General features: G+C 39.8%; 2 protein-coding genes and 1 long non-coding RNA gene across 3 annotated transcripts in view; 1 reads left to right on the plus strand and 2 right to left on the minus strand.

The window, feature by feature from the left end:
• TTC27 (tetratricopeptide repeat domain 27) overlaps window positions 1-2900 on the minus strand; it is a 126908-nt gene extending 124008 nt beyond the window's left edge. The window contains exon 1 of the mRNA XM_082481738.1: window positions 2707-2900. Coding sequence (XP_082337864.1) covers window positions 2707-2794 — 88 coding nt within the window. The 5' untranslated portion in view covers window positions 2795-2900. The remainder of the gene's footprint in view (window positions 1-2706) is intronic.
• Window positions 2901-3244: 344 nt separating this feature from the next.
• Window positions 3245-27331, plus strand: part of LOC309670840 — a 35813-nt gene continuing 11726 nt past the window's right edge. The window contains exons 1-2 of the long non-coding RNA XR_014269052.1: window positions 3245-3344; window positions 5519-5598. This is a non-coding gene — a long non-coding RNA (uncharacterized lncRNA). The remainder of the gene's footprint in view (window positions 3345-5518; window positions 5599-27331) is intronic.
• The window catches only part of BIRC6 (baculoviral IAP repeat containing 6), a gene marked incomplete at its 5' end in the record, with an annotated part of 189395 nt that continues 187910 nt past the window's right edge, over window positions 25847-27331 (minus strand). The window contains 1 exon segment of the mRNA XM_082481945.1: window positions 25847-27200. Within this exon segment, the coding sequence (XP_082338071.1) occupies window positions 27024-27200 (177 nt within the window). The 3' untranslated portion in view covers window positions 25847-27023.

Raw genomic sequence — 27331 nt, forward strand, 5'->3', positions numbered from 1 at the left:
TTCAATCCTATAGATAAGACAATAATTTCACAGAATAGAGAACCCTTTTAGGGAAAAAGCAACAAATAAAAATGGTTCAATATTTGCAGAGCTCAGTGAATAAATTCTCATGTAAAACTGCAGAAACTACTAAGTTCTTCCTTTAAATGCTCAGAATATTCACAAAGAATGGGCAATATGACCTTATCTTTATAAAATAATTATTTTCCTATTATAAGTTTATGATCTCAATGAAAAGTCTGCATATGGAGTCAGATTCTTATGAGTAACTACTAAGGCAGATTTAGATCCATGAAAGTTTCTCCACTGAAGCCTTTCAAGACAAACAGAAGTCATGAAATACTATACATTTAATTCCTAAGAAGCTTCAAACCCATAAAATTCTTGATCCAGGCTACAACTTTGTTCACAGAATGTATCTTCCCTTCTTTCTTCAGATATGCTACACTGTAATCAATCCAGCAGCTGTTAGAACAACTTCACCATGTTAAAACCTTTTATTCTTGAGCAAAATCAGTATCCGGTCTATGCTGCAGCTGTGGCTACAACTCACGTAGATATACTAACTGGTTTTAAACTAGCTGATCCAGATGCTGGTAATGGTGCAGCTGAAGAAATGCAGAGGTCTGCATAGGATAGCTGCCTTAATATTAACCTGTGACTCCAGCTGGGGACTGCAGCTCCCGTGCACTCAGTGTTACCATAGCTACACTAATATTAGTACCCAAGCTAGCCAATTTAACATTAGCACAGGTACACATCCACACAACCAGCAGCTGTGCAAGCAAGTGAACCAAACACCAACCCCAAGCTAAACACAGCTAAAACACATATTCCAAATTTCAGACGTACGGGAAGACCAAGCATGGAACCAGCTTCAATAGCAGCAATGGATGACTTGAAATGAATGGGTGACAGAGAGACATTCATTCTAATCTCTCTGGACCAGAGCACTGGAACAGGCTGCCCAGGGAGGTTGTGGAGTCTCCTTCTCTGGAGACATTCAAAACTCGCCTGGACGCCTTCCTGTGCAACCTCATCTAGGTGTTCCTGCTCCGACAGGGGGATTGGACTAGATGATCTTTTGAGGTCCCTTCCAATCCCTAGCATACTGTGATACTGTGATACTGTGACCAGGCTGTTGACTACAATTTAATTTTGTTCTTTACAACAATGATCAACTGAATGATGCAAGAGATCATGACTTAAAAAACACTTTAAGCTGTACCTGGAAGGGCATATGCAAAATAATAGTAATGGTTCTGCAGCCCTGCTGACATCATACTCTCACAGAGAACGGAAATAATGAGAAGCATTCTCCAATTTATGCTTTATGGAGACTTTCTTTCACCAAATGACAACTTCTTTATATTGGATTATAGTTGTCCAGACAGTTTGTAGAATAACTATTGGCTGTCAGATTACTAATGAAGAATACTGAGGTTTTTCTCTTTCCAGTAACACTGTAACATAACTGTAAGCACCGAAAATCTGCTTTTGATTCTGTGTTTAGCTTCTTATAAGACACAATACAAATTCATAGTCTTTAAATTTAGTTTCAGGATCATCAATAAGAAGGGCTTATGTAAGTGACAACTAAGAATCATCACAAACTCCATCATTTTCCATCTCTAACGCAAGACACCTTTCTTCAACAGCAGCCTTTCCCACATCTAACAGCAGCACGCTACTTAAAAAAAAAAAAAAAAACCAAACCAAAAGTAAAAATATAAAAACAAACAAACAAAACCTAAAAATCACACACCACAAACAGCATACATGACTCTCAGTGAAAAGATAAGATGGATCTGACAGATGTCAGTCATATCACCTAACGTTCCTGGACAGTACAATGATGAAGATTAAATAAGAAATAACATAAGGAAACGGAGCTGAGTAGCTCTGCACGGCTCTTTTCCCAAATTCGGTAAGTGCTCATGTAAGGGTAAATGAGTCTTTCAATACGCTACAACCTCCGAAGATTTTAAACAGCACGGCACACGAATGGGCCCACCTGTATGCCTAGCCTGTCTGAAATAAGGAAGTGCCTTTTCATGACAAATGTTACATTTTAAAAGCTGCTGCGTTCCCCTGCAGGAAAGCTGGGTCACTAACAACCTAATCGAGACCCCTCAAGAGACTACTTTCCGTTGTTCCCTCAAGCAACTATGGCTAACTAACTAATAAAAATACAGAGCAGGTAGCTCATGCCAGACTTTTTCTCCTCATGTTTTGCGAGAGGAGCGAGTTTCGTACCGCTGCCAAATTCAGGCAGCCTTCCACCCGCCGGGCCACGGGCCACTCCAAGGACGCACCGGGATTACAAGCCTCCGACACGAAGCGGGGCGGCGGGGCGTCCCCCCGGCCACCGGGCCGGCACCGCTGCAGCCGCAGCCTCTCCGCCTGAAGCCCACTCGGAGCGGCACGTAGCCACCGATAAACTCTGAGGGGAGCGCGAGCGCGGCGGTTGCACCTCTCGCCTCAGCACTGCCGGCACTGCCGCTCCCGCCCCGCCAAGCTCAGGAGCACCCCAGAGCCCGGCAAAGGGCAGAAAGGGCGGGAGGGGGACACGCGGGTAAAGAGAGCCGCCAGCCGCGGCCCCGGCTCAGCCTGTGGCCGGCGGAGACGTTGGTGGTTCCGGCTACCCGCAGCAACGGCCGGGCACCTTTTCCCCCTGCCCCCGGCCGGGCCGGGACCTCCCCTCACCTGCCGCCGCGACTTCGCCCTGCTTCCACTCCAGGGACTCCGCCGTGCTGAGGAAGCCCCTCAGCAGGGAGCGCTCCAGGGCCAGCATGGTCCCGCCGCCCCCGCACCGCGCCCTGCTCCCCGCCACTGCCGCCTGGCTAGCTGGCTCGCTCGCTCTCTCGCTGCCCCTAGGCTGACAGGTGCTGCTGGCCTCCCCTCAACCCATGTGCAGGAACCGGCCGCAGGGAGCCGCCATGACACTGTCGCCGAGCACGCCGGGAGGACGCGGCGCCGCGCAGGCGCGGCAAGAGCCCGGCTGCACCCTCCCTCCCCACGCGCAACCGCTCGCCCGGGGGCGGGGCGTTTCCTCCCCGCCCCCGAAGCGGTAGTGTGTGAGGCGAGCAGGGACAGGGACAGGGACAGGGACAGGGACGTGTGTGTGTGCGCGCGCGCTGAGGCGCCCGGCTACCGGGGCGAGGCAGGCCGGGCCGCCGGTGGGGCAGGGCCGGGCCTCGCAGCGGGGGCGGGCTCCGGGAGCACCTGGGCCGGGCCCGTTCGTGGGGAGCGGCCCGCGCGCGCTGGGTTCCCCTACTTCGCGGGTGGTGTCTTCGTCGTGTTTTCTCTCAGGCGACGTTCGCGCAGGATCGGGAAGTTGGAAGGTGTAAACCCTTTCCTCCCCCCTTCCCCCCCGCGTAGGTGAGGGAAACGATGGCGTTTCAGATGTGAAGGAGATTTAAGATGAGAGAAAACGTGAGGCGTGATTAGTACCCGGGCGGGATTCCTGCTGCATAGGTACCTGCCGGCCTGAGGGTGGTTTGGATGCAGACGGGCGGTTGAATTGGGTTAATAAGATGTAAAAGGAGGTGAGGGCCGTGCCCTGGGCTGCTCCTGTGGTTATTTCAGCCCCTGTCCGGGTACCCAGAGGAACCCGGTTCTGCCCCATCCTTTCCGAGCTCTTCGCTTTTAACGTGTGTGGCTGCATCAGAAGAAGAGGGGGGGGGGGGGGGGGAAACAAACAAACAAACAAACAAAAAAAAAACAACCCAAAACTTTCCTGCTTGTTCAAAATTGAATGAAACAGTTGAAACAATAAAAATGTTCTCTCAGAGCTGCCGATGAAACTTGAAGGTAATCAAGTCAGAAACCAGGCGGCCGTCACAGCAGGGGGCAAATTATTGATATGAAAAGATGAATGTCCCCAAGCTGACTGCACTGTAAAGGCTGTAATTCATTTTGCTATCAGGTGCAGTGTGTTATATCATGAAGTAGAGTATTTGTCAATCTTAGTTTGTTATCCTTCAAAAATTAGAAGTCTTTTCATCATGCTTCCACACCTAACATAATCATTAAAATTTGAGGAAGACTTAATGCAGCTTTTTATTTAGATGGCTGTAATGGGTTATTGCCTGTTTGGGCTTTAATATACATGCTCTTAATTTCAAATTTAATTTTAATCAGATTTATAAGACCAAAATGCAGTTAAATAAAAATATTGCTTTTCAGCTTATTTTTCGACCTGAAACAATCCATTCTCTTTATATCAGTTTTGACAAGGAATTTGATAGAAATTTATATGGTTAATAGATAGCCATCAACTCGCTGTCAGTTCCAGCAACTCTGAACCAAAAATGAATGTTCATCCTGGAAGTCATGTGTTACAGAAATTCTTAAAACATAGTAAATAATTCAGTTTCCATGTACTGTGTTAGAAAAATAATGACATTCATGAAGTTTATTTTATTAAATTAGCTGTTAAGAGTAGAATGTATGAAATCAAAACGATTTTACTTGCTTACTCTGTGTGTGTGCAGCAACAGAATTGTGATTCTGTATGAAAAATATAATAGTCAGGAATTAGGCTAATTCTTTGTGTTTAAATGTAACTTACACAGTAACAAATTTCTTTATCTTCCAAGTAATAGATCTGCATTAAATGTACATAGGTTTGCCAAAATTAAATGGATAAATTCTTAAGTGAGGTCTAACTAAAATATAAAATAGCACTCATTTTCATCTTCCCCCATTTTTTTTTGGCAGGGAATACAGAGTATCTTTCAAAATACAACTAAGAATTTAGTAAATAAGTGAAAAATACAGTTGCATGCTTTGTTGATAATATTAAAATAAAAATTCCTGTTGCATCGTTTTCTGGGTTTTATTTTCGGGGAAAACTGGTAAAGTAAAATTTTCTGGGTATAAAGAGTTGGTAAACATAATTACTTAATAAAAATGAGGAATATTTTGCTGTCTTTCTCACCTCTGCCAGTTCCCCTGATGCATGGGTTTTTTTCCCCCTACAATTCAGTTCTGGAGGCATCTAGAAACTATAGCAGGTATGTGGGCAGGAGTAACACCAGCAGGAATCAGTAGACTCCTGACTGAAAGTGAACTGATTGTTACTGCTGATGTAAAAGATGTTTTTGATTGTTTATTAGTTGCCATTTGCCACAGACTTACTGAAGGCTGCTGCTTAAGCTTGCTTCCCTAAATGATTTGAAGAATATACATATATTTATCAAAGAATAGTCAGCAGGTTTGGTTTGCATTTAAGGATTGCTTCTGCCTGTTGGCTCAAAGGACAACCAGACTTTTACTCTACTGCGTAGTGTGGATTCATGATTTTAGCATAGTGTTTCTTATTATTTCTAAGCAGGAAGTAGATAATCAAACCTTCTGAGTTTTCAGAGAATAACATTTAACTTTTTTTCAAAAGTGTAAGAAAATTATCCATGTCACATGTTGTGCTGCTATGGTATCTGAACAAGGATGTTGAATGTCACCTTGCAAGGTACCTGTGCTGCTGTTTTGATGCAGTATTTATCTTCTGTTGTAGGGTTTTTTTCCTAAAACCTTTTGAAACAGATGATCTCATTGTGGACTACGAGTAAACCGCTACCTGTAAAAAAAGGTTTGGTAAGTTTAAAGTAATTATTATTAGCATAGACACTTATTAAGACACTTCTAACAATGAGCCACTGTTTGTAAAAGCTGCTGTTATAGGAATTTTAAATTCATCCTCAATTTCGTGTGCTTAGGTCAGACCTACTGGTGTTTTAACTGTGAATATTCCCTCTCCATGCACTTCCCTCCACTATAATCTAGTTATTTATTTCGCTAGAACCTTTCTCTTTGCAACTTCCAACATTTGCAGTCAGTTTTGCCTACCTCAAACTTTAGAGAACCAACAGCATCTTCAGTGATGCTCCATGTTATTCAAAATCACATTTGAAAATACTGTAAAACAGTAACTTCTCATAAATACTGTACAAGTTATTGTCGAGATTAAATGTCTGTCACTTCCAGATGCTTCCAGAATTTGAGGCCTCCTGCCTTTACACTTAGTTCTCATCTTCTGTAATCTTGATGACACAGTGGGTGATCTGTCCTTCCACAAAGTCCTTAGAATTGTTACTCACTGTGTTATTCACAAGGACTTTTCAGGTGTATCTTGGTATTACCGCCAAATTCTTGTCAGCACACTCGGGCTAAAAGCATATGACTCTTGACGTCTGGCAAAAGTCCTACAGGATTTGCTTCTAAAAATTGATAAGCCCGCACAAGATGAGGAGAGCTCAGGCTGAAGAGGCATGGTGATAGTGCCTTCCTGAATAAAATGTCTTTTCTTAGAACTTCCAAGGAATAGGTTTTGGGTCTCTGCTGCTACCTGTGTCTTGATAATATTCTCAGATCTTCTTGTCCAGATTTTCTTTTTTAAACTTTATGAGCCCGTGCCTTGCCTTTTCTTATCCAGGAAGCTGAAGCTTAGGTTATTTGATTCAAGTTTTCCTTTGGAGTTGGCAGTAATTCTAAGGCTGAGAGCCAATTCATTATTCCCATGCTGGGTGGTCACATGCCATTTCAACCTTTAATGCAGTTAAACTTTGTAAAAGTGTTTAGCTAGGTTTTTCCTTTATTGTCAAATAATCCTTCTTAGAACCCATTTACAAATTAATTTTTTCAGCAAGAGCTTTTCAGAGTAGTGAAAATGCATACATTTTAAAGAGTATTTTTTTTCATGACAGAAATCAAATATGATAACTTAAAATTTCCTCAATGAAATTAAGTAAATGTGTCATCACAGGGTCTCTGAATGCTGAGAGACAAATTCATTAAGATTTCTTGAACCTTAGGGACAGGTGGCTTGGTTTGGTTTGGTTTTGTTCTGTTCTGGCAGCGGCTAAAGAGTTAGGGAACCAGAAGGTTTCACTTAAATTTCTTAGCTTTATTTTTTCTGTTAATTGGTAATTCTCAATTTCTCCCTGGTTTCTTTCTCAATGTTGCTTTTTTCTTTATGAACTAACTCATGAGAAAAGAGTTAGGATGGTATTTAGTCAAAAAAAGAGAAGTCTGAAGAGAGTTCATGATAGTCTACCCATTTGTAATTGTTGCAAAAGAGGATGTACAGGATGTTCAGTACACACGTTCAGACTTTGTGGTCTTCTGAAGGTAGGAATTTTGCCTAAATGATCTCCTGACTTCCCTGATGAAGGTTTTTCCTTGTGATTTTTGTCTCTTATTAAGTTTTTATCTGAAGCTTGAACCACCTTGATGGGAGAAGGTTGCATTCACATTTGATGGCTACGGTACACACTTTGCAGCTGTTCTGGCATAGGAACGACTTTCATCAGTATAGAGCTTTACCGGTCTGCTCTGTTGAAGGTGTAGTCAGGAAAAGGGAGATAAGATCTTTCCAGAAATGCTTGTGATCTGAGAAATAAGCTTGTGTGTTGCTTAAAACTATGTATTGCATTTGCGGTGCTGCTCTATCATACTTCAATATTTTTTAGTCTAATGATTTTAGACAAATAACTCAAAGCATTTAGTGAAATGCTTCTAAAAAAACCCAACAACAAAAAACTTTTCCTTCTCTTCTTCCCCTGCTCTCCTCTTTTAGCTCGTTATCTCAGTCCCCACTCTGCACTCAGGTAGAGCCCCAAAATGAATAATAACACCGTGGGAATGACACTTGTATGACCTTAGAAAGACTAGGTAGAATTACAGCTTTGATTGGAAATTGCTGCTACTCTTTTATTGGGGTTTTTAAAAGTGATGTATTATTCAGTCTTAATGGCATTAGGCATTTCATCTTTTAAAATAATACATTCTTACTTTTCTGTAAACTTACAAGGGTTATCAACAATTGTGTGCTGCCTTCCTTCTTTTCTATAGATAAGTATATTTTTTAATAGCCAAATTTAGATTGCAGAGGCAACATTGAGACTAACTGGCATGGATCCAGATTCTGATAGCATCACAGTGTGGCATAGGTCAAGACTTAATTTAGTCTGGCTTCTAGTGTGAACCGATTCTCCTCTAATGTCATTTCTGCTCCTGACATAGAATAATAGCTATTTCTATTTACATCTCATTTTCAAGCCATAAAATTTCTATGCTAGTACTAAAAAGGGAAGAAAGGTACAGGATAAAGGTGGTGTCCTTGCTATAGTTCAGTTGTTTCTGGAAGAATAGAAGTAGGTGTTGGGGACTTGATTTTTGTCCCGCACTCTTAAAAATGAATAAATAATGGTAAGATAAGACTTGTATCTTTAAGTCGCCTAGTTAGTGTAGCAATATATGTTCATTTATGTTGTGAAGCCCTCCAGTTTGTAACTTAAATGAATCTGCTACAGGAATTTAGTATGTGAAACCTGACTTTTGCAGAGACTATTGGTCCTTTTTAGAGAAGTTACCCTTAGCTTATACTTGTAAGTAATAGTGTGTCTTGATCTCTTTTTTTTTTAAACATGTAGTAGAATCACAAACGCATTTTCCCCATCTTCTAGTTCCTTATGTCTCCTTCCAATGATTTTCTCCTTAAAGTCCTTCTTGACAAAGTCACAAAGTGTATTCTGTCTCTCTTTTTATTAAGCCATACTGTCCTCCATTTCTGGCAGTCAAGTTTTTGGTCTTTCCAGGTTTTCAATCAGTTATTTGGGAACTCTGCTGCTGGTTTTGTTTAGTAGTATTTGTATCATCTTCTTACTGCATATTGGAATTTGAGTTTTATATGTGTGGGATCTTTAATAACCGTTTTTTTGGCATCTTAACATCTTGAATTAATTTAAGCAGATGAAGGAGATCAATAGGTAGGATCTTAAATATTCTTGATAGCCAGATGCTTGTATATTTTGCATGCAGAAATCTTCCAGCTGCTGTCAGGTTGACAAATGAACTGAGTTTTGAACGTGTCCCCTGTTTACTTTAATGGCCGAGTGTTCAGGTATTCCAATCCTGTGTTCTGTCTCTGCATTGAGTGCATAGGCTAATAGCAGAGAAGCTTCGTATTTATTGGTTTAGTATACAGTACATTTCTGTTTTAGTGCTGTTGGAGATGATAGTTAATTTTCAACATTTGCAAGTATCTTCAGACTTAAACTCCAAATACAGAATCTTTTAACTGCTTCAGACTTGCACAGGGGGCATTTGGGAGAGGAGGAGCTAATTTCAGTAGCTGGCTGTTGAACCCTAGAATTGAAAATGTAATTCTTTGTCATCTATGTTACCTAGAATTATTTTTCAAGTTCGCTATAAAGTTGCTATAAGTCAAAACTGTCTCACCTTAGCATGTATACGGATATTTCAGTTAGTCTTAGATATTACTGCATTATTCCAGCCTTTGCAAACAAGCTTAAAAAATCTATAGCAGTTACTATATTCTCTGATATTATTTATGGTAAAGACTAGTATCAAAATACTAGTTTCCTAGGACCAGTGTCCTATTTATGGTAAGGACTAGTATCAAAATACACAGACTGTCCTGCTGTAGGAAGGTCCCACACTCAGAATGTACAGAGTACCTGTTGTCACAATGTAAAGCCTTGAGATAGTTGACACGTAAGCTGGAAGGTAATGCAGCATGTGGGAGCAAAATTTAAAAGACATTATAAACTATGTTATCGTCATACTACTAGAATAATTGTTGTAAAACTCAATACATTAGATATCATAAGGATTTTATTGTTGCTTAATGACTTAGAAATACAAAAATAGCGAAATCCCATGGGTCTAAGCACAGCCAAAATCTCTGCCAAGGTGCAATTTGGAAAGATGCCATTTAACCTCCAGGAAAAGATCCTGCCAGAAGCTTGGACTAATAACAGAGTGTTCAGACTCACTGCCTAAATAAATAGACTTTACAGTCTATTGGATGATGATGATACATAAAAATGTATTAACAAACCCCAATAATGGGATAATACTAACATCTTACTCCTACGTACGATTGAAAATAAACAGAGCACTTAACGTAAGGGAGCAGAAAGAAACTATCCAGCCCCTGAATTACTGTTCTTCCTAGCCTGATTTCCTAGGGAAAACAGATCTATGCAGTCTGGTCTTACTGACTGTCCTCATTTAGTACATTCAGAACCCACTGGCCGCATTCAGCCAGACTTAAACAGAAGCATAACTTGTCTCTAAGATTATTAAGTTTTTTCTAGGTTTGTGAAAAGCTGGGTAGATAAGGAGAAGAGAAATACAACAGCCCCAGTTTGTGTCTCCTGCATGAAAACTTTTGTATTATTATGTAACAGAGGCCTCAGCTTAGTGGGGTGAGGGGTGTGGGGGTGGGAGTGGGGAACCACTGAATGCCCTGAGAGCAGAAAAAAACTTCAATTGCAGCTGAGTCAGCTGAGAAACAAATTGGTTGGAAGCCAGGCCTCACTAACTCTTGTGTATGCAAACCTCCTGATTTAATTATATCACCACGGTCCTTAAAATTTCTGCTCACAACACACAAATTTGGAAAATCTTTACTTTTCCGAGTAAATTTTTCTATCTCTTAATTTCTCTTTGTATAATGTAGTTTTTTGTACTTATACATATTACTGCTTTGCCAGTGCCATAGTATCCACGTGCATCTAGGTGAAATTCTACTGCCATTGGCAATGCAAGCCGCTGTCATGGTTCAATTTTGTCCTGTATTGCAATTAGTGGTATAAATTTCTTTCATTATGTGACAAGCTTACATTCAAGTTTTCTTTTCATCAATAAAAATGTGTAGCTTAAAATCTCCAGATTTCATCTCTGATGATAGTTGTGACTGTAACTCATGCTGACGTCTTCTGGGGAAGGAAGAGGAAGATTGGATTCTGATGTACAATGATTCTCTTTGTAATGTTTTTCTGTGTCTGTCATTGTAATGCTAGTTGTTGTCAGTGCGTTCCAGACTTTCTAACATGGAGGATTCATTGCTTTGCTTCAGGTTACTAGCACAGTCTTAAAAAAACCAAAAAGTTCTATAAAAAATACTAGCTAAAGAGAAAGTGTGAGAGGCAGAGATGAAAGGGGAAAGGCTTTATATTTTCTGTTGAGTCACATTTGCCAAAATCCTTGGATTGCAAAGTTGACAATGATTTTTCTTTTTGTGTCTTCTTAATTTATCTTGGGATGCAATATATACTCTTACTGAAATATCTTTGATTGGTAGCAGGGCCTAACAGGGGTTTATGAGTAAGATATGTAGTATCGTCCATGGACCTGCAAAGTTTATCGTTTAAACTAAAAAAAAAAAAATGGCAAAAATGAAATAGTCTCATTAAAATACTCTTGCCACACCTGCCCTTGCAAAGAATAGCTGAATGTAGCCATTAGGTTCTATATATTTCAATGAAATTGAAAGTTGCTGCTGCCACACAGGCACCTTCATGGTAGTTCCAACCTGCAGCAGCACTGGCCACTTCCTTTTCACTTTTAATGCTTTGTCTGGACCCAGGAAAACAGTTGTCAACTTTTGGAACAGAGTTTATTTAAGGAATGCATTCCTGTTCCTCACTGTGTAAGAGGCCGCAATTCTAAGTTACAATTTTAAAAATGCTGTTGAGGGGGTAGGCCTTCAGTCTCAGGATGAGTGTTTGAAGCCAGAATTTTCTTTTTTAAAGGTAATCATACGTTAATTTTAAAAAAAAAAAGTCGCAACAAAAAACCCCAGCTAATAATTTGCAGCAATGGTAACAGATTCAAGCCAATCAGAAATAATCAGTTTTAGAGGCGTTTCCTTTGAACATTTCTGTACAAAACTTTCTCTCGGGTATCAGAGCTATGCCGATAGTGGAAATCAAATATAAAACATTCTGTCTTGTTGCTTTTCTGTAAAGAAACCTAAAGCAAATTAGTAAACATAAATAAGACATTACTACTAGTTTATTCATTTGTATAACTTGCAGGACTCCTAAATCGGTTGTAGCTGGCTTCACATTTTAACCCAAGGGAATGTGAAATTAAGCTTTCATGGCAAGAATGGTTGTAGGTGACATTCAGAACTTCTGAAGGAACCCACCAAGAGCTTGGGGCCAGCCAAGCTTTTCTCCTCCTTGCCCTTCATACAGCAAAAAGCAGCAGCCATGGCCAGAAGTAACTGCTGAAAAGGCTATACTGTGGAAATCTCCAAGTTCTTGAGGATTCATAGAAAAATTGCTGAATATGACAAGAAGATGAGTTAGCTGTCTTGTTGGTTCTTTTTTAAAAAACCCAGCTATCCCTGTTCTGATCTTTTTTTCATCCTAGTGATATTTATCTATACACCAGAACTAAAAGTGAGATAGATTCCTTGCTCATGTACGTGTTTGAATACAGTTCAAGATGGAAGAATAGTCTGAGACACAGGAAAAGGTTCAGTTCCCAGAAATAATGATGTCCTAGTATTTCTACAGTCTTCATAATTTCCCTAGGCATGAGTGACTTCACAGCTGCTGTAATGTGTGACTTTTTGAAGAAGATGAAGTAAAATATAATTACAATTTAAATAAAGTCAGTGCTAAAGCTTACTGCTTTGTGTGCTAATGCAGCAGCATGTGGGATTTTTTGCAGCCACGCTTCAGTACTATTGTAGTCAGATATCTGGTCTCAGAAAATTTTACAGATTTCTCAGGTGGAATACCTACCTTTAAATTTTCTTATTGTTTTTATATTCAAATGACTAATTGAAAAGGGAAAGCGATGTCTTGTTGATAAATGTTGCTGTATGGTGTAAGGCATTGGTTTTATGTGTAATTCTGGCAGCTGGTAGATTTCAAATGCGAGAAACTTGGCTAGTGCAGCACAGGATAATCTTCAAGCTGCAAGTAGCTTGGAGGAAGCCACAGGATGAAATGAAAACAAGAAGGACTTCTCTTAACAGCGGTTCATCTGCATTCACCGAATGCAAGAAAACAGTGACAGTTTTTTCCCCTGATGTTGACAGTGCAGTTCAGTGCCAACAGCTTGAGCTTTGCTTACAAAGAGAGTGCTCACATAATAGAGCACTTGCAATTTTTCCTCTTTGTAGATACAGTTTTTAGAATAGAGGACACTTCAATAATGGTTTTCAGGTTCACATAAATGAAGGATGAGGTCCTTTCTTTTTGAATTTCCAAAGTCGCGTTGTTATTTATTCATATTAGGGTAGCACCTCTCATAGACCCTGCTGTGCCAGTCACTATTGCAAACTCAGTATGAAGTAGTTTGTCGATTTCACAGTATCACAGTATGCTAGGGATTGGAAGGGACCTCAAAAGATCATCTAGTCCAATCCCCCTGTCGGAGCAGGAACACCTAGATGAGGTTGCACAGGAAGGCGTCCAGGCGAGTTTTGAATGTCTCCAGAGAAGGAGACTCCACAACCTCCCTGGGCAGCCTGTTCCAGTGCTCTGTCACCCTCACTGAGAAGAAGTTTCTTCTCAAATTTAAGTGGAACCTCTTGTGTTCCAGCTTGAATCCATTACCCCTTGTCCTATCATTGGTTGCATTGATTTCCAGAGAAACAGTAAGCTAAACTAAGTATGGCATTGGAACTGCTTTGCTTACTCATTGCCAAGGATAATTTTCTTGTTTTTAATGAACTGTATTAAAACAAGGCCTAAAAATCAGAAGCAGAGGAATTGGGTAATTGTCCTTTCTACGGGACTGTCATGGGACAGTGAGTGCTAGCTGCTCCTTAGGGCCAGCCAGCTGAGGGGGGGTCCCGCTGCTGGCAGGGCAGGGCCGGCTGCCTACAGCGCCTGAGCAAGGCACGGGCTCTGGTGGGGTTCAACCCAGCCCAGGTCATCATGCAAACTTACAGCGAGGAGGCAGGTCCGAGGTCAAGCCAGCCCAGGGCTGGGGATCAACAGGGTCCATGGCTGTGGCAGAGCTGGAGACCAACATGGTGACAGGTGAGCTCAGGCAGAGACCAGTGGCCCTGGGCTGGGCTTAAATAGAGCTCCTGGGCCCAGGGGCAGAGGTGTGTGTGGAGGCCCCAGGTGGGGCTGGCCAAGGGCGTTTAAGGTCTGTTAGTGCACTAGGGGCCCTGACAAGAACTCTTTCAGTGTTTAAGATGGGAAGGTAAGAGTAGTTGTAAGACGCACTTGGAGATGCTGTGGAGAGTTAACATGGTAAGAGGCAGAGGAAATAATATTTTCATAAGCCAGCTGTGTGAACAGCTGCATCTTGTCTGATTTTATCTTTTTAATAAAAAGATCTGAATGCTACGTAAAAGAAATTGCTGCAAACCCTCCATGTATATACAATCAGTACATTGCGGGAGCTGTCACGGCAGATACTGAAAAAGGATGAGAAAAAGAGTGTTGAGAAGTGGCATTGCAGACAAGCCTGGAAGGTTATTTCTTTATTTTGTTCATAATGCAGTGTGAAAGATAGCATGAATGTGTTTGTGGAGCAAAGGGTAAATGGGCAATGGAAATGGATGTTGCTAGCTGAGTGAGGGATCAGGCTGTACCAATTTACATACATGTATATTAAGAGCTCTAGTATCTTGTTCAGGAGGTGATGAATAAGAGGAGCAGGTGAACATTTAAGAGGTCTGATACATTATTGTTACTGACAAGGAAAATAATTATTAATGGTAGCATTTTATGCTAAGAGTCATGTTCTGAAAGAACCGCCTGGTAAATTGTGGCAGCATTGTTGGTAGAGGTTAAGCATCTGGACAAGAGGTTCAGGGGTTGAGCAAGACTATTTTGGAATCTGCGTTGTTTTTTCAGAGTGCAACAGAATTTCCCAAGCGAATGAAATGTAGTCCATGTTCTTTTCACTCCACCCCCGATCCCAATTTGCATCCTTTCCCCCAAAAGACCTCTTGGTTGTCTTGGAATACAGAGTGTTTCAGCCTCATAGCTCAAGTACAGGGCAGATGGTGCCCTAGCAGAATTTAAATAAGATATCAGCATGTTGTCACCTGTAAGTGCAGTGGTTAGAGCAGTTCTGCAGTGCAGTCACTGGGATGTCAAAAACAGAGGAAAGAGAAGCTTTACTTCAGCAAATGCTGATTGCAACAGTGTTGCGAATTGGTTAATGCTATTCTTTGGCTTGCTGCAGTGCACCTGACAGAAAATGATTAGAGTGAGACACACATGCACACCAAAATACTGTGAATTAAAAAAAAAAAAAGTAGTTGGTTTCAGCATGTAGTAGGGTGAGGGAATTTACTATATCCATAGCTGGCAGGTTTAATTGTCAGCTTTTAGCATGGCTTTAGATGATAATGAGCCTCAGTATGGATTTTAAAAATACACTACCTTTATCAACATCAAGGACTATAAAAATATGAGTACTCAGTTTTGCTGAAGAAAATACAAGGCTGTCAGCTGCAGTCTAAGTTGAACGGAATATGGAGAATGTGTGCGTACATTTCCCTTTTCATTTGTATTACTATTGTCGTTACAATTTAAACATTACATTAACATATTGCTCAAGTATATCATTGTTTCAATTACTGAATTCCATTTTATATTTTCTTCTTAAAAGGGGCAGAAAGGTGGAGAGCTTGAAAAATAATTTAGATGGAATGGGATTATTTAGGCTGCCATTTTAGGAAAAAATGGTGACATTTTTACTGTTAACCTGGGAAATGCTGTAGGAGTTTGGAGAATTAGGCATCCAAGTATGAGGTAAGTACTAAAGACTACTTAGTCTGGAGAGAAGGACCTCACATTACCAGAAGAGACCATTTTTTAAAGAAGGAAGTCAAGCTTTGCATAAGCAAGGAGAATATAGAAGGGAAAGGACAATGCAAACATTGCTAAAGTTTTAATAGTTTTTGCAGTGAGAACAAGATAAGTGAATGAAAAAAATCTATGTATTGATAAAGGGAGTCACACAGGGAAACAGCACTTGAGAACAGAGTGTTTGAGTTTCAAATGGTTTAGTGAGTGGAATTCATGCTTGTTTTAGTCAATAATTTTTGGGTCTGATTCTGTGTTGCATCTCTTGATAGTCAGCAGTAAAGATTCCATTTTGGGAGTCCCAGATCTTGACTGATTGCTGCCAAGGGTTTTTCTCATTTAAGGTGGCATCTGCCAAAATGCCACTGAACCAATATGCAGCTATAGATAATCCAAAGCACTTGGTATTGCACATTAATCTATATTCTTTCCCTTTTCCCTTACCAGTGTTGGCAAACTGGTGAAGCTTACCAAAACACATCAGGAGAGAGACCATGTCATCCCTATCAGAACAAAGCAGAATTATTTTATTTGGTTTTGCTTTTCTGCTGTGATCAGTGGGCTGGCACACAAATACAACTACAGAAATACAATCTCTGTCTTTATGAAGGATAAGAACAGAAGGGGGGGGGGAGATTTATTGTCTCTGAGATGGTTGGTTTTTATTTTGATGTGTCATGTGAGAGGCAGAAGGATTGCCGGACAGTGTGCAGACTTATGGAAGAAGAAAGATTTCTGTTTGGTTTTTGTGTGTATTCATGAAGATTCTTTACTGGTGATGTATTGTTTGTGGGGTTTTTTTGTGTTTTTTTTTAATCCTGTATTATGTACTAAGGTTTTCCTGGTGCACGGGCACGTTTATGATATGTCTTACCTAAAAAATGTATTTCAGAGCACATCTAGAGAAATTTAAAATTGATGAGCTAATCAAGCAGAATAAAAATGAATAAACATCACTGGTGAAAAGATTAGGCTGAATTCACCAAGAAACTGTCCTGTTGTAATGAATGAAATTACTTTAAGGATCTATTAAAATCTATTAATAGATTTTGAATTATCTTTTTTTTTGCAGAGAAGGAAACTGACAGTTATAGGGTAAGTTTAAAAATTAGCAAGGTAGCAGAGCTGAGGCTGTACTTGCGTGAGCAGCTGAGCTGGCCAAACAGCTCACTGCCTCTGAAAATGAGAGTTCTCACCATCCTGCCCTCCTGCCTTGCTTCCATCTGCACCGCCTTGCTCCTTCCTTGGAGGTTGTTCTGATGCCCAGGAGACCTTTCCCTTGGCAGGAGCCAGTTCCTGACAAGTTCCTCTTTTTACAGGCAGCTTTTTGTCAAGTTGAGGATGACACTGTCACGGTGATGGCGGTGGTCAGATGAGCACTGGAGCTCATCTGGCAGCTGAGCTGCAGGAGTGCAGCTCTGAAGTGAGGGAAATGGGACCATCCTCATTCCCAAGGTTCGTTCCCATCATTCCCTCATTCCCATCCTCTTTCCCACTGTCTCGCATGGCTGTGTACTGTCCCTTCAGGATGAATTGGGTAATTAAAACATTTGTGTTAAATATCAGACCTGGTGAACTGTTTCACAGAAATAAACTGCCCTGACAAAATTGCTTCTCCTTTGGAGTCAGGTGTTGCAGTATAATTTGAACAGGAAAAGAAACAAATAATGAACCAATCCACATTTTTAAGTTTGTTCCCTTGTTGCCCAGACTAGGTGTTCTGCAAGATGGCATTTGTTTCTTTGGGGTGTCTAATTTGTAAGCAAAGATCTACAAGTCTTATGTGCAAGAAGCTGGCTTTAAAGGAGCTGGTGGGAGGCTGATAGAGCTACAACCCTGCAACCACGGTGCTCATTAGAGGCTGTGAAACTCATTTTAAGAGCTGGATAAATGCTGAGGAGATATCCAGCTTTTTGTTTTAGCTGTATATGAGACAGCTGTTCTAAAGGGGATGTGCTTCTTTCATTGCTGCTGGTCTGCGTGGGCTGTAGCACACCTCTGATTAGATCAACTGTGTGGAAAGAGAATTGTTATGCCTTACCCGGCAGAGCTATGCTTTCTGAGTGTACGCACCCACTGCTGCAGTAAGGAATAGGGATTAAAGCTATGTGCAACATCATAGGTTTTTTGATCTATTTTCTCCAGTTCGCTTTTCATCTGTTTTCCCCAAAAGAAGAAAAGAGCAAATAGGAAAAAAAATTGTTTGAATCAGACCAAAGTCAGTAATTTCTTCCAAAGCTTAACTTGGAAAGATCTTATACAAAGAAACAGGGAGTAACAGCTTTGACTTTAAGATTTTGTCACAGTCCTCTTTTCCATGATGCCATATATATATTCGTTCTACCATGCTGTTGTAGGATTTCAGTAAATAGTTGCAACCTGGTTAAGGTATAGACTGCAATTCAAGCAAGGTTCGTTGCTTTTGCAGGGGAGAAATAAAATTCTATTTCTCTCCTGTACTACTCTTTAATTGTTTGAGAATTCTTACAGAATTCACATAGACAAATAAGATGCAAAGCTAATTTCAGTTAAAAGAATTTGTGTATTCAACTATATGTACAGGTACAAATGGTGAACATGAAGGGCTGAATTATTGCTTAAAAATTGTCCTTAAAAAGAGGGATGATACTATACAACTTGCGAAGTTAATTTTTATTTTAATGATCTTTTACAAATTACAGATTTTTATTCTAGAAAGGTCTTGGGTTCTTAGCGCTCCAGTATTAAGTTACGTGTATATTTTCTCAGTCTGTAAAAGTGTGTCTGTGACAATAGAGTATTTAGGTCTGTTTTATGGAAATGAAAACCAAATTTTCCTTACCAGCAGCTGACATCAATCATGCCCTGCCCCCCCAGTAACCTTTAATGCTAAACTATGTTCCAAAAGGCAAATTTATTAGATCACCTATTTAGACTGTCTGACATCATTCTGTCATGGCAATGAAGTGATTTACATGGAAAAATATATTACCTCTGCTTTTAGACAAAATGAGTTTATGATGATTAATGGTTTTACTGCAAGTATGAGATAACCTGGCAATAGCCGGCCTTTTAGAAGTGAAACAGGACCTGTGCTCAGTTTTTCTCCTTATTTTCTTCACCTATTGTAAAATGGTTTTGGTTTTGAGTAAATTAAAATGCACAAATTATGTCTCGTAACTGAAGTAAGCTATAAACGCAGGGTATCCATGGTAACATTGCTACATAGCTGGGACTAGAGACAAAAGGGAGAAAGCAATTAGCTTGAAGCACGGAGTCTAAACCATGGTGATGTAGGGGACCTCGGTCATGTATTCTGTGAGCAGTTGTAGTTGTTGAGGGAGCTAGATGTTTCATTTGGGGAAGAGCAAGCTAAAGGGTGATCACCTCCAGCTGTCCCTCCTGGTCAGCATTTCTATGATTCTATGATAAAACTGACTCAGGGCAGAGGACTTAGTATACAGAATGGTCATACAAATGGCGAAATAGTATTTTAACAAGAAAGCAAAGAGCAAATAATCTTTTCTGATACACGCCTTAAAATGGCACTTGTAAGATTCAGAAGAGCTGTCTTTTTCCTCAGATGTCATATAAATAACAAGTCATACACAAAGGCCTAAATGAGGATGAGAAGATGGTGCTGAATAAGAACTCTGAAATATTTTCTTTACATATGCGAACTGAACTAAAATGCTAAGGCCATTAAGGCAAAAGCTGTTCAACTATGGAAATACTTAAATTTAGGAAAAATGTAAACAGTGGAATTTTTTCCAGAGGACTTACTTATGGAACAAATTCAGCCTGATGAAAAGAAGGCAAAGGTTGAGGTGAACACTGCTGGCAATTTAATCTGCATGGAAACTTTTCATCAGGCACACGATGTAGTATTTGGGAACGAATAGAGAGTAATTTCTGTAGAACAGCGCAAGCGCGCTTTGCTGTGGGACCCCAGATTCTGACCCCTAGGATGCTTAATCGCAGCCCGTGATGAATGCTGGGGCACAGGGCGCTGTTCTGTTGCCTCAGCAGAGCTTTGATGCATAGAAGGTCAGTGTGTTGAAATGTGGAAAATGAATTATCAGGGGAAAATGAAAACTGGATGAATTTACAGTCATGGTGTGTCCTTAGTGACATTGACTGGACAACTATCTTTGAGGGCACACTTGGCAATGGAAAGTCACTTGCTGTTGGATTCTGTGCCTGAAAACGCATTTGCAAGTAAAAGCAAAAGTGTATTTAAAGTAGTAATTAAAAATACACTTAAGCAAGTCATACTAACATTTTCAAGAAGACAGCAGTATCACAACAAGCATTTTAACTGTGTTATTTTTATTCAGATGATTAATCCATGTCTTGCATCAGGCATACATTGACTTTAGCATTCCACTGCAGTTCACTGTGTGCAATCTGGAAATTTCAGCACTATCCTTCATTGATTTCTGCTAGCAGTACAGGCTCTTGAGAGCTCTTCAAGATAGAACCATCTTTTCTGAATTACACAGTTGTTTATCAGGAGCCATATACTGTTGTTCTCCTATTCTTTGTTTAAATGGTTCGGCTTCTCCTCTGATACAGGTTATTGATATTCAGTTCCCTGCTGTGTGTCATTTGTTCATCTGGCTATTTGCTTTTTAACATGAATGATTTCCTTGGAGGAACAGCTAGAAAAGAGCTGAAGGAGGTTTAACACATCAGTAGGCAGCGCAGATACAAAAGAATATTATGTTCTCTGGAGTACCTCTGCTTCAGTCTCCATTTGCTGTCATCAACAGCAATTGTTTATGACTGAGTGTGTATTTGTAGTGGTGTTGGTATGGTGGTTCTTTTTTTTTTTAAACTAGAGTGAAATCTGTATCGAGCTAAATGATCATTTGGATGTAATTTCCACCCTTGTCTTCCCTGTTCTGTCATATGGATCAGGTGGTCTCTATTAGATCCTTCATGTTGCTAATGTTTAAAGCCTCCCAGGGAGCTATATGACAGCAGGTGTTTCAGTGTCTGTGTGACCTGCCTGCACACTTTGTTGCCTTTAGTGACCAGGAGGCAGATGGGACATGTGTTGAATTGAATATGGAAGAATTTTCTTTCCCTAGTTTAGGGCTTTTGTAATGCTCTGGGACTTATCCAGAATCCCAGATGCTATGGCAAAATTAATCCAGCCAGGTCGTCATGTGATTTCTCTTGCAACTGCTGCTGAGCTGGAGGCTGGCTTCTGTGAATTTCGTGCATCATACCAAATTTCACTGGTTGAAACTGCCTCAAAACCCCGTTGAGATTTGCCCAGTGAAAACTTGGTAGCTGAGAGGACGGGTCCTGTTGGCAGACACATAATTTCCTTTCCAGCAATCCTGCTGTTGGCTATGAGTTTTTGATCTGCCATGTCACCTCCATTTCCTTTTGAATCATTGCCACGGTACGCTGCCAGCAAACGTTTGCAAGGTTTTCAGGACAGCCTGAACTGTAGCTGTAGCCAGCATGGAGGCTGGGACTTGCAAACCACAGGACCTTTCCCAGCCAGCGCGCACAGGGATCTGGCACCCTGGCTTCCCTAATGCGAGAATGCTGGTGCTTGGCTGAGCGTATGTAATGATAATGACCTTGTTACATCCTAAATTAACCACACTGGTATGCCTCGTGCAGTGTTAAAGAGTTGCTGGCATAATCTAGGCTTAGAATTGTGCTGCGCTGGGCTTCAGCTAAGACTGCTGTACAGCTGTGTGGCATCCAACTCATTGCCCCCTTCTTACAAGGTGCTTAAAATAATAGTAGAAATAATCTCATTATTACTACCAGAGGTTTCAAACAAAGGCATTTTGACAGACAACGTCCTGGAAATTTGCATTTATGTGGTTATTGCTAATTTAGGTATGGGCAAAGGTTTTCTGTGGCTGAAAACTTAGTTGTCAAGGTGAGAGAACAGGACTTCTGGAGGCGTCCAAACCATTGTTTAAGAGTAAGTTGCAAGACATTTTCTGTTGGTATTCTTTTTCTGAATTACATACTTCTTTAAATATCTGAAAGAAAATAGAAAGATGGGAAAAAAACACCCACGTTTTGCTTTTCCTGTTTGCTCTCTTGGTAAATGAGAAAATGCTTAATGAAGCAACTCAGGCAGTCTTTAATGATGGCAAATTGAATTTTTTATGATGCGATTGTAGTTTGCTTTAATTTTCTGGTTGTTTGTGTGGTGTGTTTTTTTTTTTTTAAGATGTGTTCATATGTTTACCATTGGGGGACTAGGATGTGGTTGCTTTTTACCCATACAGTTTTATGCAAAAAGTTTATGAACTACTGCAGGCTTTGTGCATGTCTGTGGGTGTGGGTCGGTAGGCAAGGAAGAGAACAATGACTGGAGGTGCAAGACAAATAAATTTAAAAATATGCAGCACGTGGTTAAGCTGGAAGCATGGAGCACAAGTGGCAACAGGAAAGTGTCGGCAGGTTTTTAAATGCAGTGACACATGATATGTTTGAGAAGCATGTTCCTCATGTAAAACCATGTCTGACTCGTTGCCCTGGCAACCTTAGTAGATCAACCCGCTTGTTATTTTTGCAAATATACATTTGTATTTAGTTTAAGTATAATTTTGGGCATTACTCTCAAGGTTTCACAAATTCTGTTGTATGCAAGTCTCACCGGTTACTTCATTTCTAAATGTCTTTGAGGAGGATAATAATATGCCTTTTCTTACTCCCAGGAGATTTTCTTAGGGCTGTGCTTGCTGAGATTACCTCAGCTATCTTCCCATCAGAAGCAGGGCTGCTAAACGCCCTGCGTGGTCTCTGATAAAAAACCTGCTTCTTCCCTTTCTGGACTTTTAACTAAACCACCTTAAATACAAAATTTTGCTATCAGAATTACAGAAATGTTACCAACTCTAGCAATAATATTATCTAGACATTTGAGGATGATACTGTATTATTAAATGATGCAGATATTATAGGTACCCTTAATGTAAAGGATAAGTAACATTAATACAGCTGGAGAATTAAGTGGACCAGGTTACCATTTTTTCAAGAGCCAAAAACCTGCTTCTGGGGCAAGCAGCGTAGAAAAGAAGAGCTTGCAGCCTGCAGAGATGACAGGTCACAACATGCAGAACTCTCAGTCAAGATGGAGCATTGTGGTTTGGGATTTTTCTCTGAGCCTTTATTAAAAACAGAGGCAGTGGTGAGATTATTTTGGAGCTATACTATAATTATTCACTGGGTAGATACTGTATTTTCTGCACTCATGTTCTAGGAGAATAAAACAATGGCAACAACAAAATCTCTGGAGAAGGGAATGTTTTTACCTGTGATTTGTTTTAGTAATTGTGGAACTTACATTTACGCCTGTTCAGCTTACTGTATTTCAGAAAGCTTGTGTTCGATACAAATGCCTGCACATTCCACCTAATGTCACTACCTACGGAAAAGGAGAGGGAAAATGAAGCTCAGAAAACATTTTTGAAGACAAGTAACTGCCAGACCTAATGCATTTATATATATATATATATGTATATATATAAAAAAAAATGTATGTGTGTATGCAAGTGTGTATACATAGGGTAAAAAATATAAATTGGGAACATATATCTGAAATAGCTTCTGTACCTTATACTTATTCCTTATGGTAAGATAAATGTAAATCTGTGTCTCCTTTCCACTAAAAAATGTTTCTAGTTTCTGTTTTCTAACTACAGGGAGTTGACAGTCCAGGAAGGTGAGTCCACGTGATGGCGACTGGCTTCTGGAGAAACAAATAAGAAAACAAAAAAAGAACACTTCTAAACCACACTAATACAAAAGCAGCATAGAGGTAAAAAATGAAGGCGACATGCCTGAGAAACTCTCACCAAAAACCTAAGCCTAAGTAATTCTCCTTCACAGGGGTCAGAGTAACATAGTACAGTCCCAGCTTAAATGTAGGTCAGCTGGATTTGTATTCAGGTATTTATGGGTAAACAAGGTAAATTAATAATATGGTGGTTTGCTTATCAAGTTGTTTGCCTCAGGATGTAAACCAGAACATTTGTTTTTGTAACACCAGAAACATTTTTGGGAAGAAAAGCTCCCCTAATAAACATCTTATGTATAGGATTACTTAGTTGCATGGAAAAAATATTGTTTTGTAGTAATGTTTTCTTAACAATGCACTTCCCGCCAGAAACTGAATGCCCGATTTGATACAGCAAGCAGAGGTTAAAGCCATCATAAATAGTGTAGTACCCTTATTTCCCGTAATGTATGGGAGCTTTTTTTTTTTTAGTAAGTAAAGAATTCAAGTTCTACTGCTGCTTAATAGATCATCATCCAACCACAGTACTGATGCCCCCCAGAAGCTATCAGTAGCCCAGTGCCTTACCTGTGTTGGCATGATCTCACCTGCTGCAAGGGAGTCTCCTCGGCAGGCTAGCAGCCCTGCACAATCTCTGCCTTGAACTTACTTCGAAGACTTAGAGAAGAAAAACAGTAACAAAACCCAACCAACAAGGCCAAACAGGCTGTTGCAGACCTCGTCAATCTATAGTCACGCAGACTTCATTCTGCCAGTGCCTAAACATCTAATGTAGTTATTGGAGTCAAACTTGAGGTTGTTTACAGAGTTCTTATGTTTCAAACTTTCTTGTTTTTCTAGATTGTGATCTTTGTTTTTTCCTGTATACCAGTGGTAGGATTACAGAGGAGCGTTAATCCATACGTTTATGCATGCCTTTTATCCAAAGCAAATTCCAGAAGAAACCACTAACTCTTGCAGCGGTATCATTCATGTCTATATGAAGAGTACTGCCTACAACTGCAAAACAGAATAATTGTTTACAAGTAGCAATCAGTATAACGAGTGGTTTGCTCTGATTGAGCACAAGGTCTCATAGATTGCTGAGCTGTTCGCTCTTCAGTAGATAGTGTAGACTGAATCAGTTAGAAAAGCTTGGCATTGTTGTCTGTGAAGCGTCAGCAAAGACTATTGACATACCGTGGTGCGCTTTTCCTTCGGCAGAGTGGCTACAGTGATTCCGAAGGCTGGTAATGTCCCACACTACACAGCATGGCAGGGTGCCAGCGGTGAATCTTGGGCCAAGGGCAGTACCAAAAAGCATGGGGTAAAATTCCATGATAAGCTAATTAGCATTTTGCTGCTCTTTGTGCTTTTGAAAATAATTTCTGTTGATTTTTAAAACATTTTCTACAAAAACAGCATAACAGTTAGAACATGGTACTTCAATGTGATAGCTAGAAGCTATGATCTATCTGTACAGGTTTCTAGTCAATTTGATGAAATGGTGAAAGATGAGGGAAACTGTTTAAAAAAATACCTCATGGGATTTACTGTGATTTTCCTGCCAAGTAACATGGCTACCTTGTGTGTTATACCTAAAAACTTGAAAATGGGTATTTTCTATCTGTTGCCAAGGTCAAAATTTAGTTACTAGACTGTAACATAGTTGCAAGTCATTAAGGATTGAATCTCTGCGTTAATTTGGTACAATACCATTCTAGCTTAGGTTAGGGCAAAAAAAGGATAAGTGGGACGTGGATACAAATTAAGAGTTTAATATCCCATGCAGCTGTTTACATCCGCTTAATTAAGCAGCAGTGACTTCACATTAGCATTGCTATGATACCATAAATACACACTAGAGAAAAAGGTACAATCACGTTAGCCACCCTCTTAATGTCAAATCAATGCAAGTTAGGTACTTTTTATTTCAGTGTTGTTTTTTAATGGTAAAAAAATGTCATCATGTTTGAAGAGGATCTTCAGATCTGATACATTTGGTTTTGGTAAGTGCCAGGATTTTATAAAAAGACTGCTCCTGTAGGCAGCCAGTTTAAATACAAAATGAAGAGCTCTAATGGAAACCACTAACTTGAATATAGTTGGAAGTCAGCGGGTAATTTTCCTTTTGGAGCCTTTACAAGAGTCTCACAGTTGTTTTGTACAGTAATAGAAGGTAAGTAAATACCCATCGAGAAAAATGCAGTGCTGTTTTAACACTGAGGAAGGTCTAACACTTCAACTATGTGGCATAAACTCTTTTTTTCATGTATTTACCAGCAGCTCTGGCACAGAGCTGCTTGTCTTGCTTTTTAAGGAACCCCTGAAGTAACACAGACATGCCTGTTGGTATATTGAGAGGTACGTACGATCAGGACAGGCCTTGGATTAATACAACGGATCAACAGAACAGAAAAATTGTACTTTGGTCAGAACTATCAAAGCCTGTTAACCATCAGCATCAGAACACAACCTCAGTTGGTGCCATTTTTAATGATTAGAAGTAATACATTGTAAAACAAAAAGTGAAAAAATTCCATTGTGATACTTATAAACAAAGAACAAACAGAAAAACAAAAAAGCTTCAGTTTTGCCTGATTTATAGTATTTATAATACAACAGACCATTACTCCGAGGTAATACCAGTAATAACTTTTTAGTCCTTCAAGGACTGCTCAAAAATTAAGAACAGTGTAATAGTAATGCCTGTCCTGTTCAAAGCGAGACTTGATTGTGAAACAGATCCCTTACCCTTTTTAGTTAGGGATCTGTGGCTGCAAGTATAAAATTGGAAATAAGTCTATACAGTGGGAACTACAAAACGTTCGAGTCCTGCGTGGCACGTCATTAGCCCCTGTCAGTACTTAGGAGTACAGCGGATTCTGTAAAAATCAGACATTTCAACAGAGGAAAGACTTTGTTCCAGAATAGCCCTTAAGAAATTTAGAATACTGTTAGTTTGCATAAGATAGCCAAACAAAAGATGAATTCAGAAGTCCAGATTTTGGCATGAGGTAAAACCATGTGCATTTATTTCATCTGCATTTTAGAATTAGTAAGCATAAAATTAAATATGTTGACTGTAATGAATTCAGTCATACAAGTGCAAGTCTTCAGCTAGAACGTATTTTATGGCAGTTTATTTAAAAAATGTACCAGTAAATCATAAAAGAGGGATCATGTCCATTTAACGTTTATTGAAGTATACAGGAGGTTTTCTTTAGAATCAAATATGAGCATGAATATATGGCCAAACGTAAAATCTATCAAATTCAGTGAAAATTTTCTGACTTTAAATAGTAGCTGTAAGAATGACCAATATATATTCTTTGTTACAACTGCCCTCACTCTACAAGTAAAAAAAAATAATAAACATTCAGTAAACATTCTTTCCTAAGGTAGTTTCCCTTATATATCAGTGATTTATCCATTTCTTGTATACATAACTTTTAAACATACCAATCAGTGGTTCTCACAATTGAAAAATAAAAGCACAAAAAAGTTTACACTCTTGTACAGGTAAATAAAAGATCATCTTGAATTAAACTGTATATCCTTAAGGGCATAGTATAGTTTCAATTTCATTACCTATTACATAATTAGCTTCTTACATACAAATATTGACATATTTGGCTTGTGCTTCAAAGCCTTTGTGTCTAGAAAGTCCATGTCAATGTAACTCATAACTTGAAATCGGGGGGGATATCTTTACTGCTGCTGGGTTTAACCTGTTCGTGCAACATAGTCTCTTCTGAACTTGTGGCACTGCATTTTTCTGTGGAGTCCTCCGTGTCTGGATCCAATCCTTCAGGACAGGGAAGTTTTAGAAGCTCTTCCCTCAACTGAGCTGTATGACGCTGGATATACAAAAAGATGTCAGCGTGGAAGAGCATAGTTAAAACATTGCTTTTTACGTTAGAGAACATCAGGCAAAAAAAGGAGTACGTGGAAAAGGTGTAGATGTACTGTTTCAACGACTGGATAAACT

Source organism: Vanellus vanellus, assembly GCF_965231255.1.
Source record: "Vanellus vanellus genome assembly, chromosome: 3".
NCBI classification, from domain to species: domain Eukaryota; kingdom Metazoa; phylum Chordata; class Aves; order Charadriiformes; family Charadriidae; genus Vanellus; species Vanellus vanellus.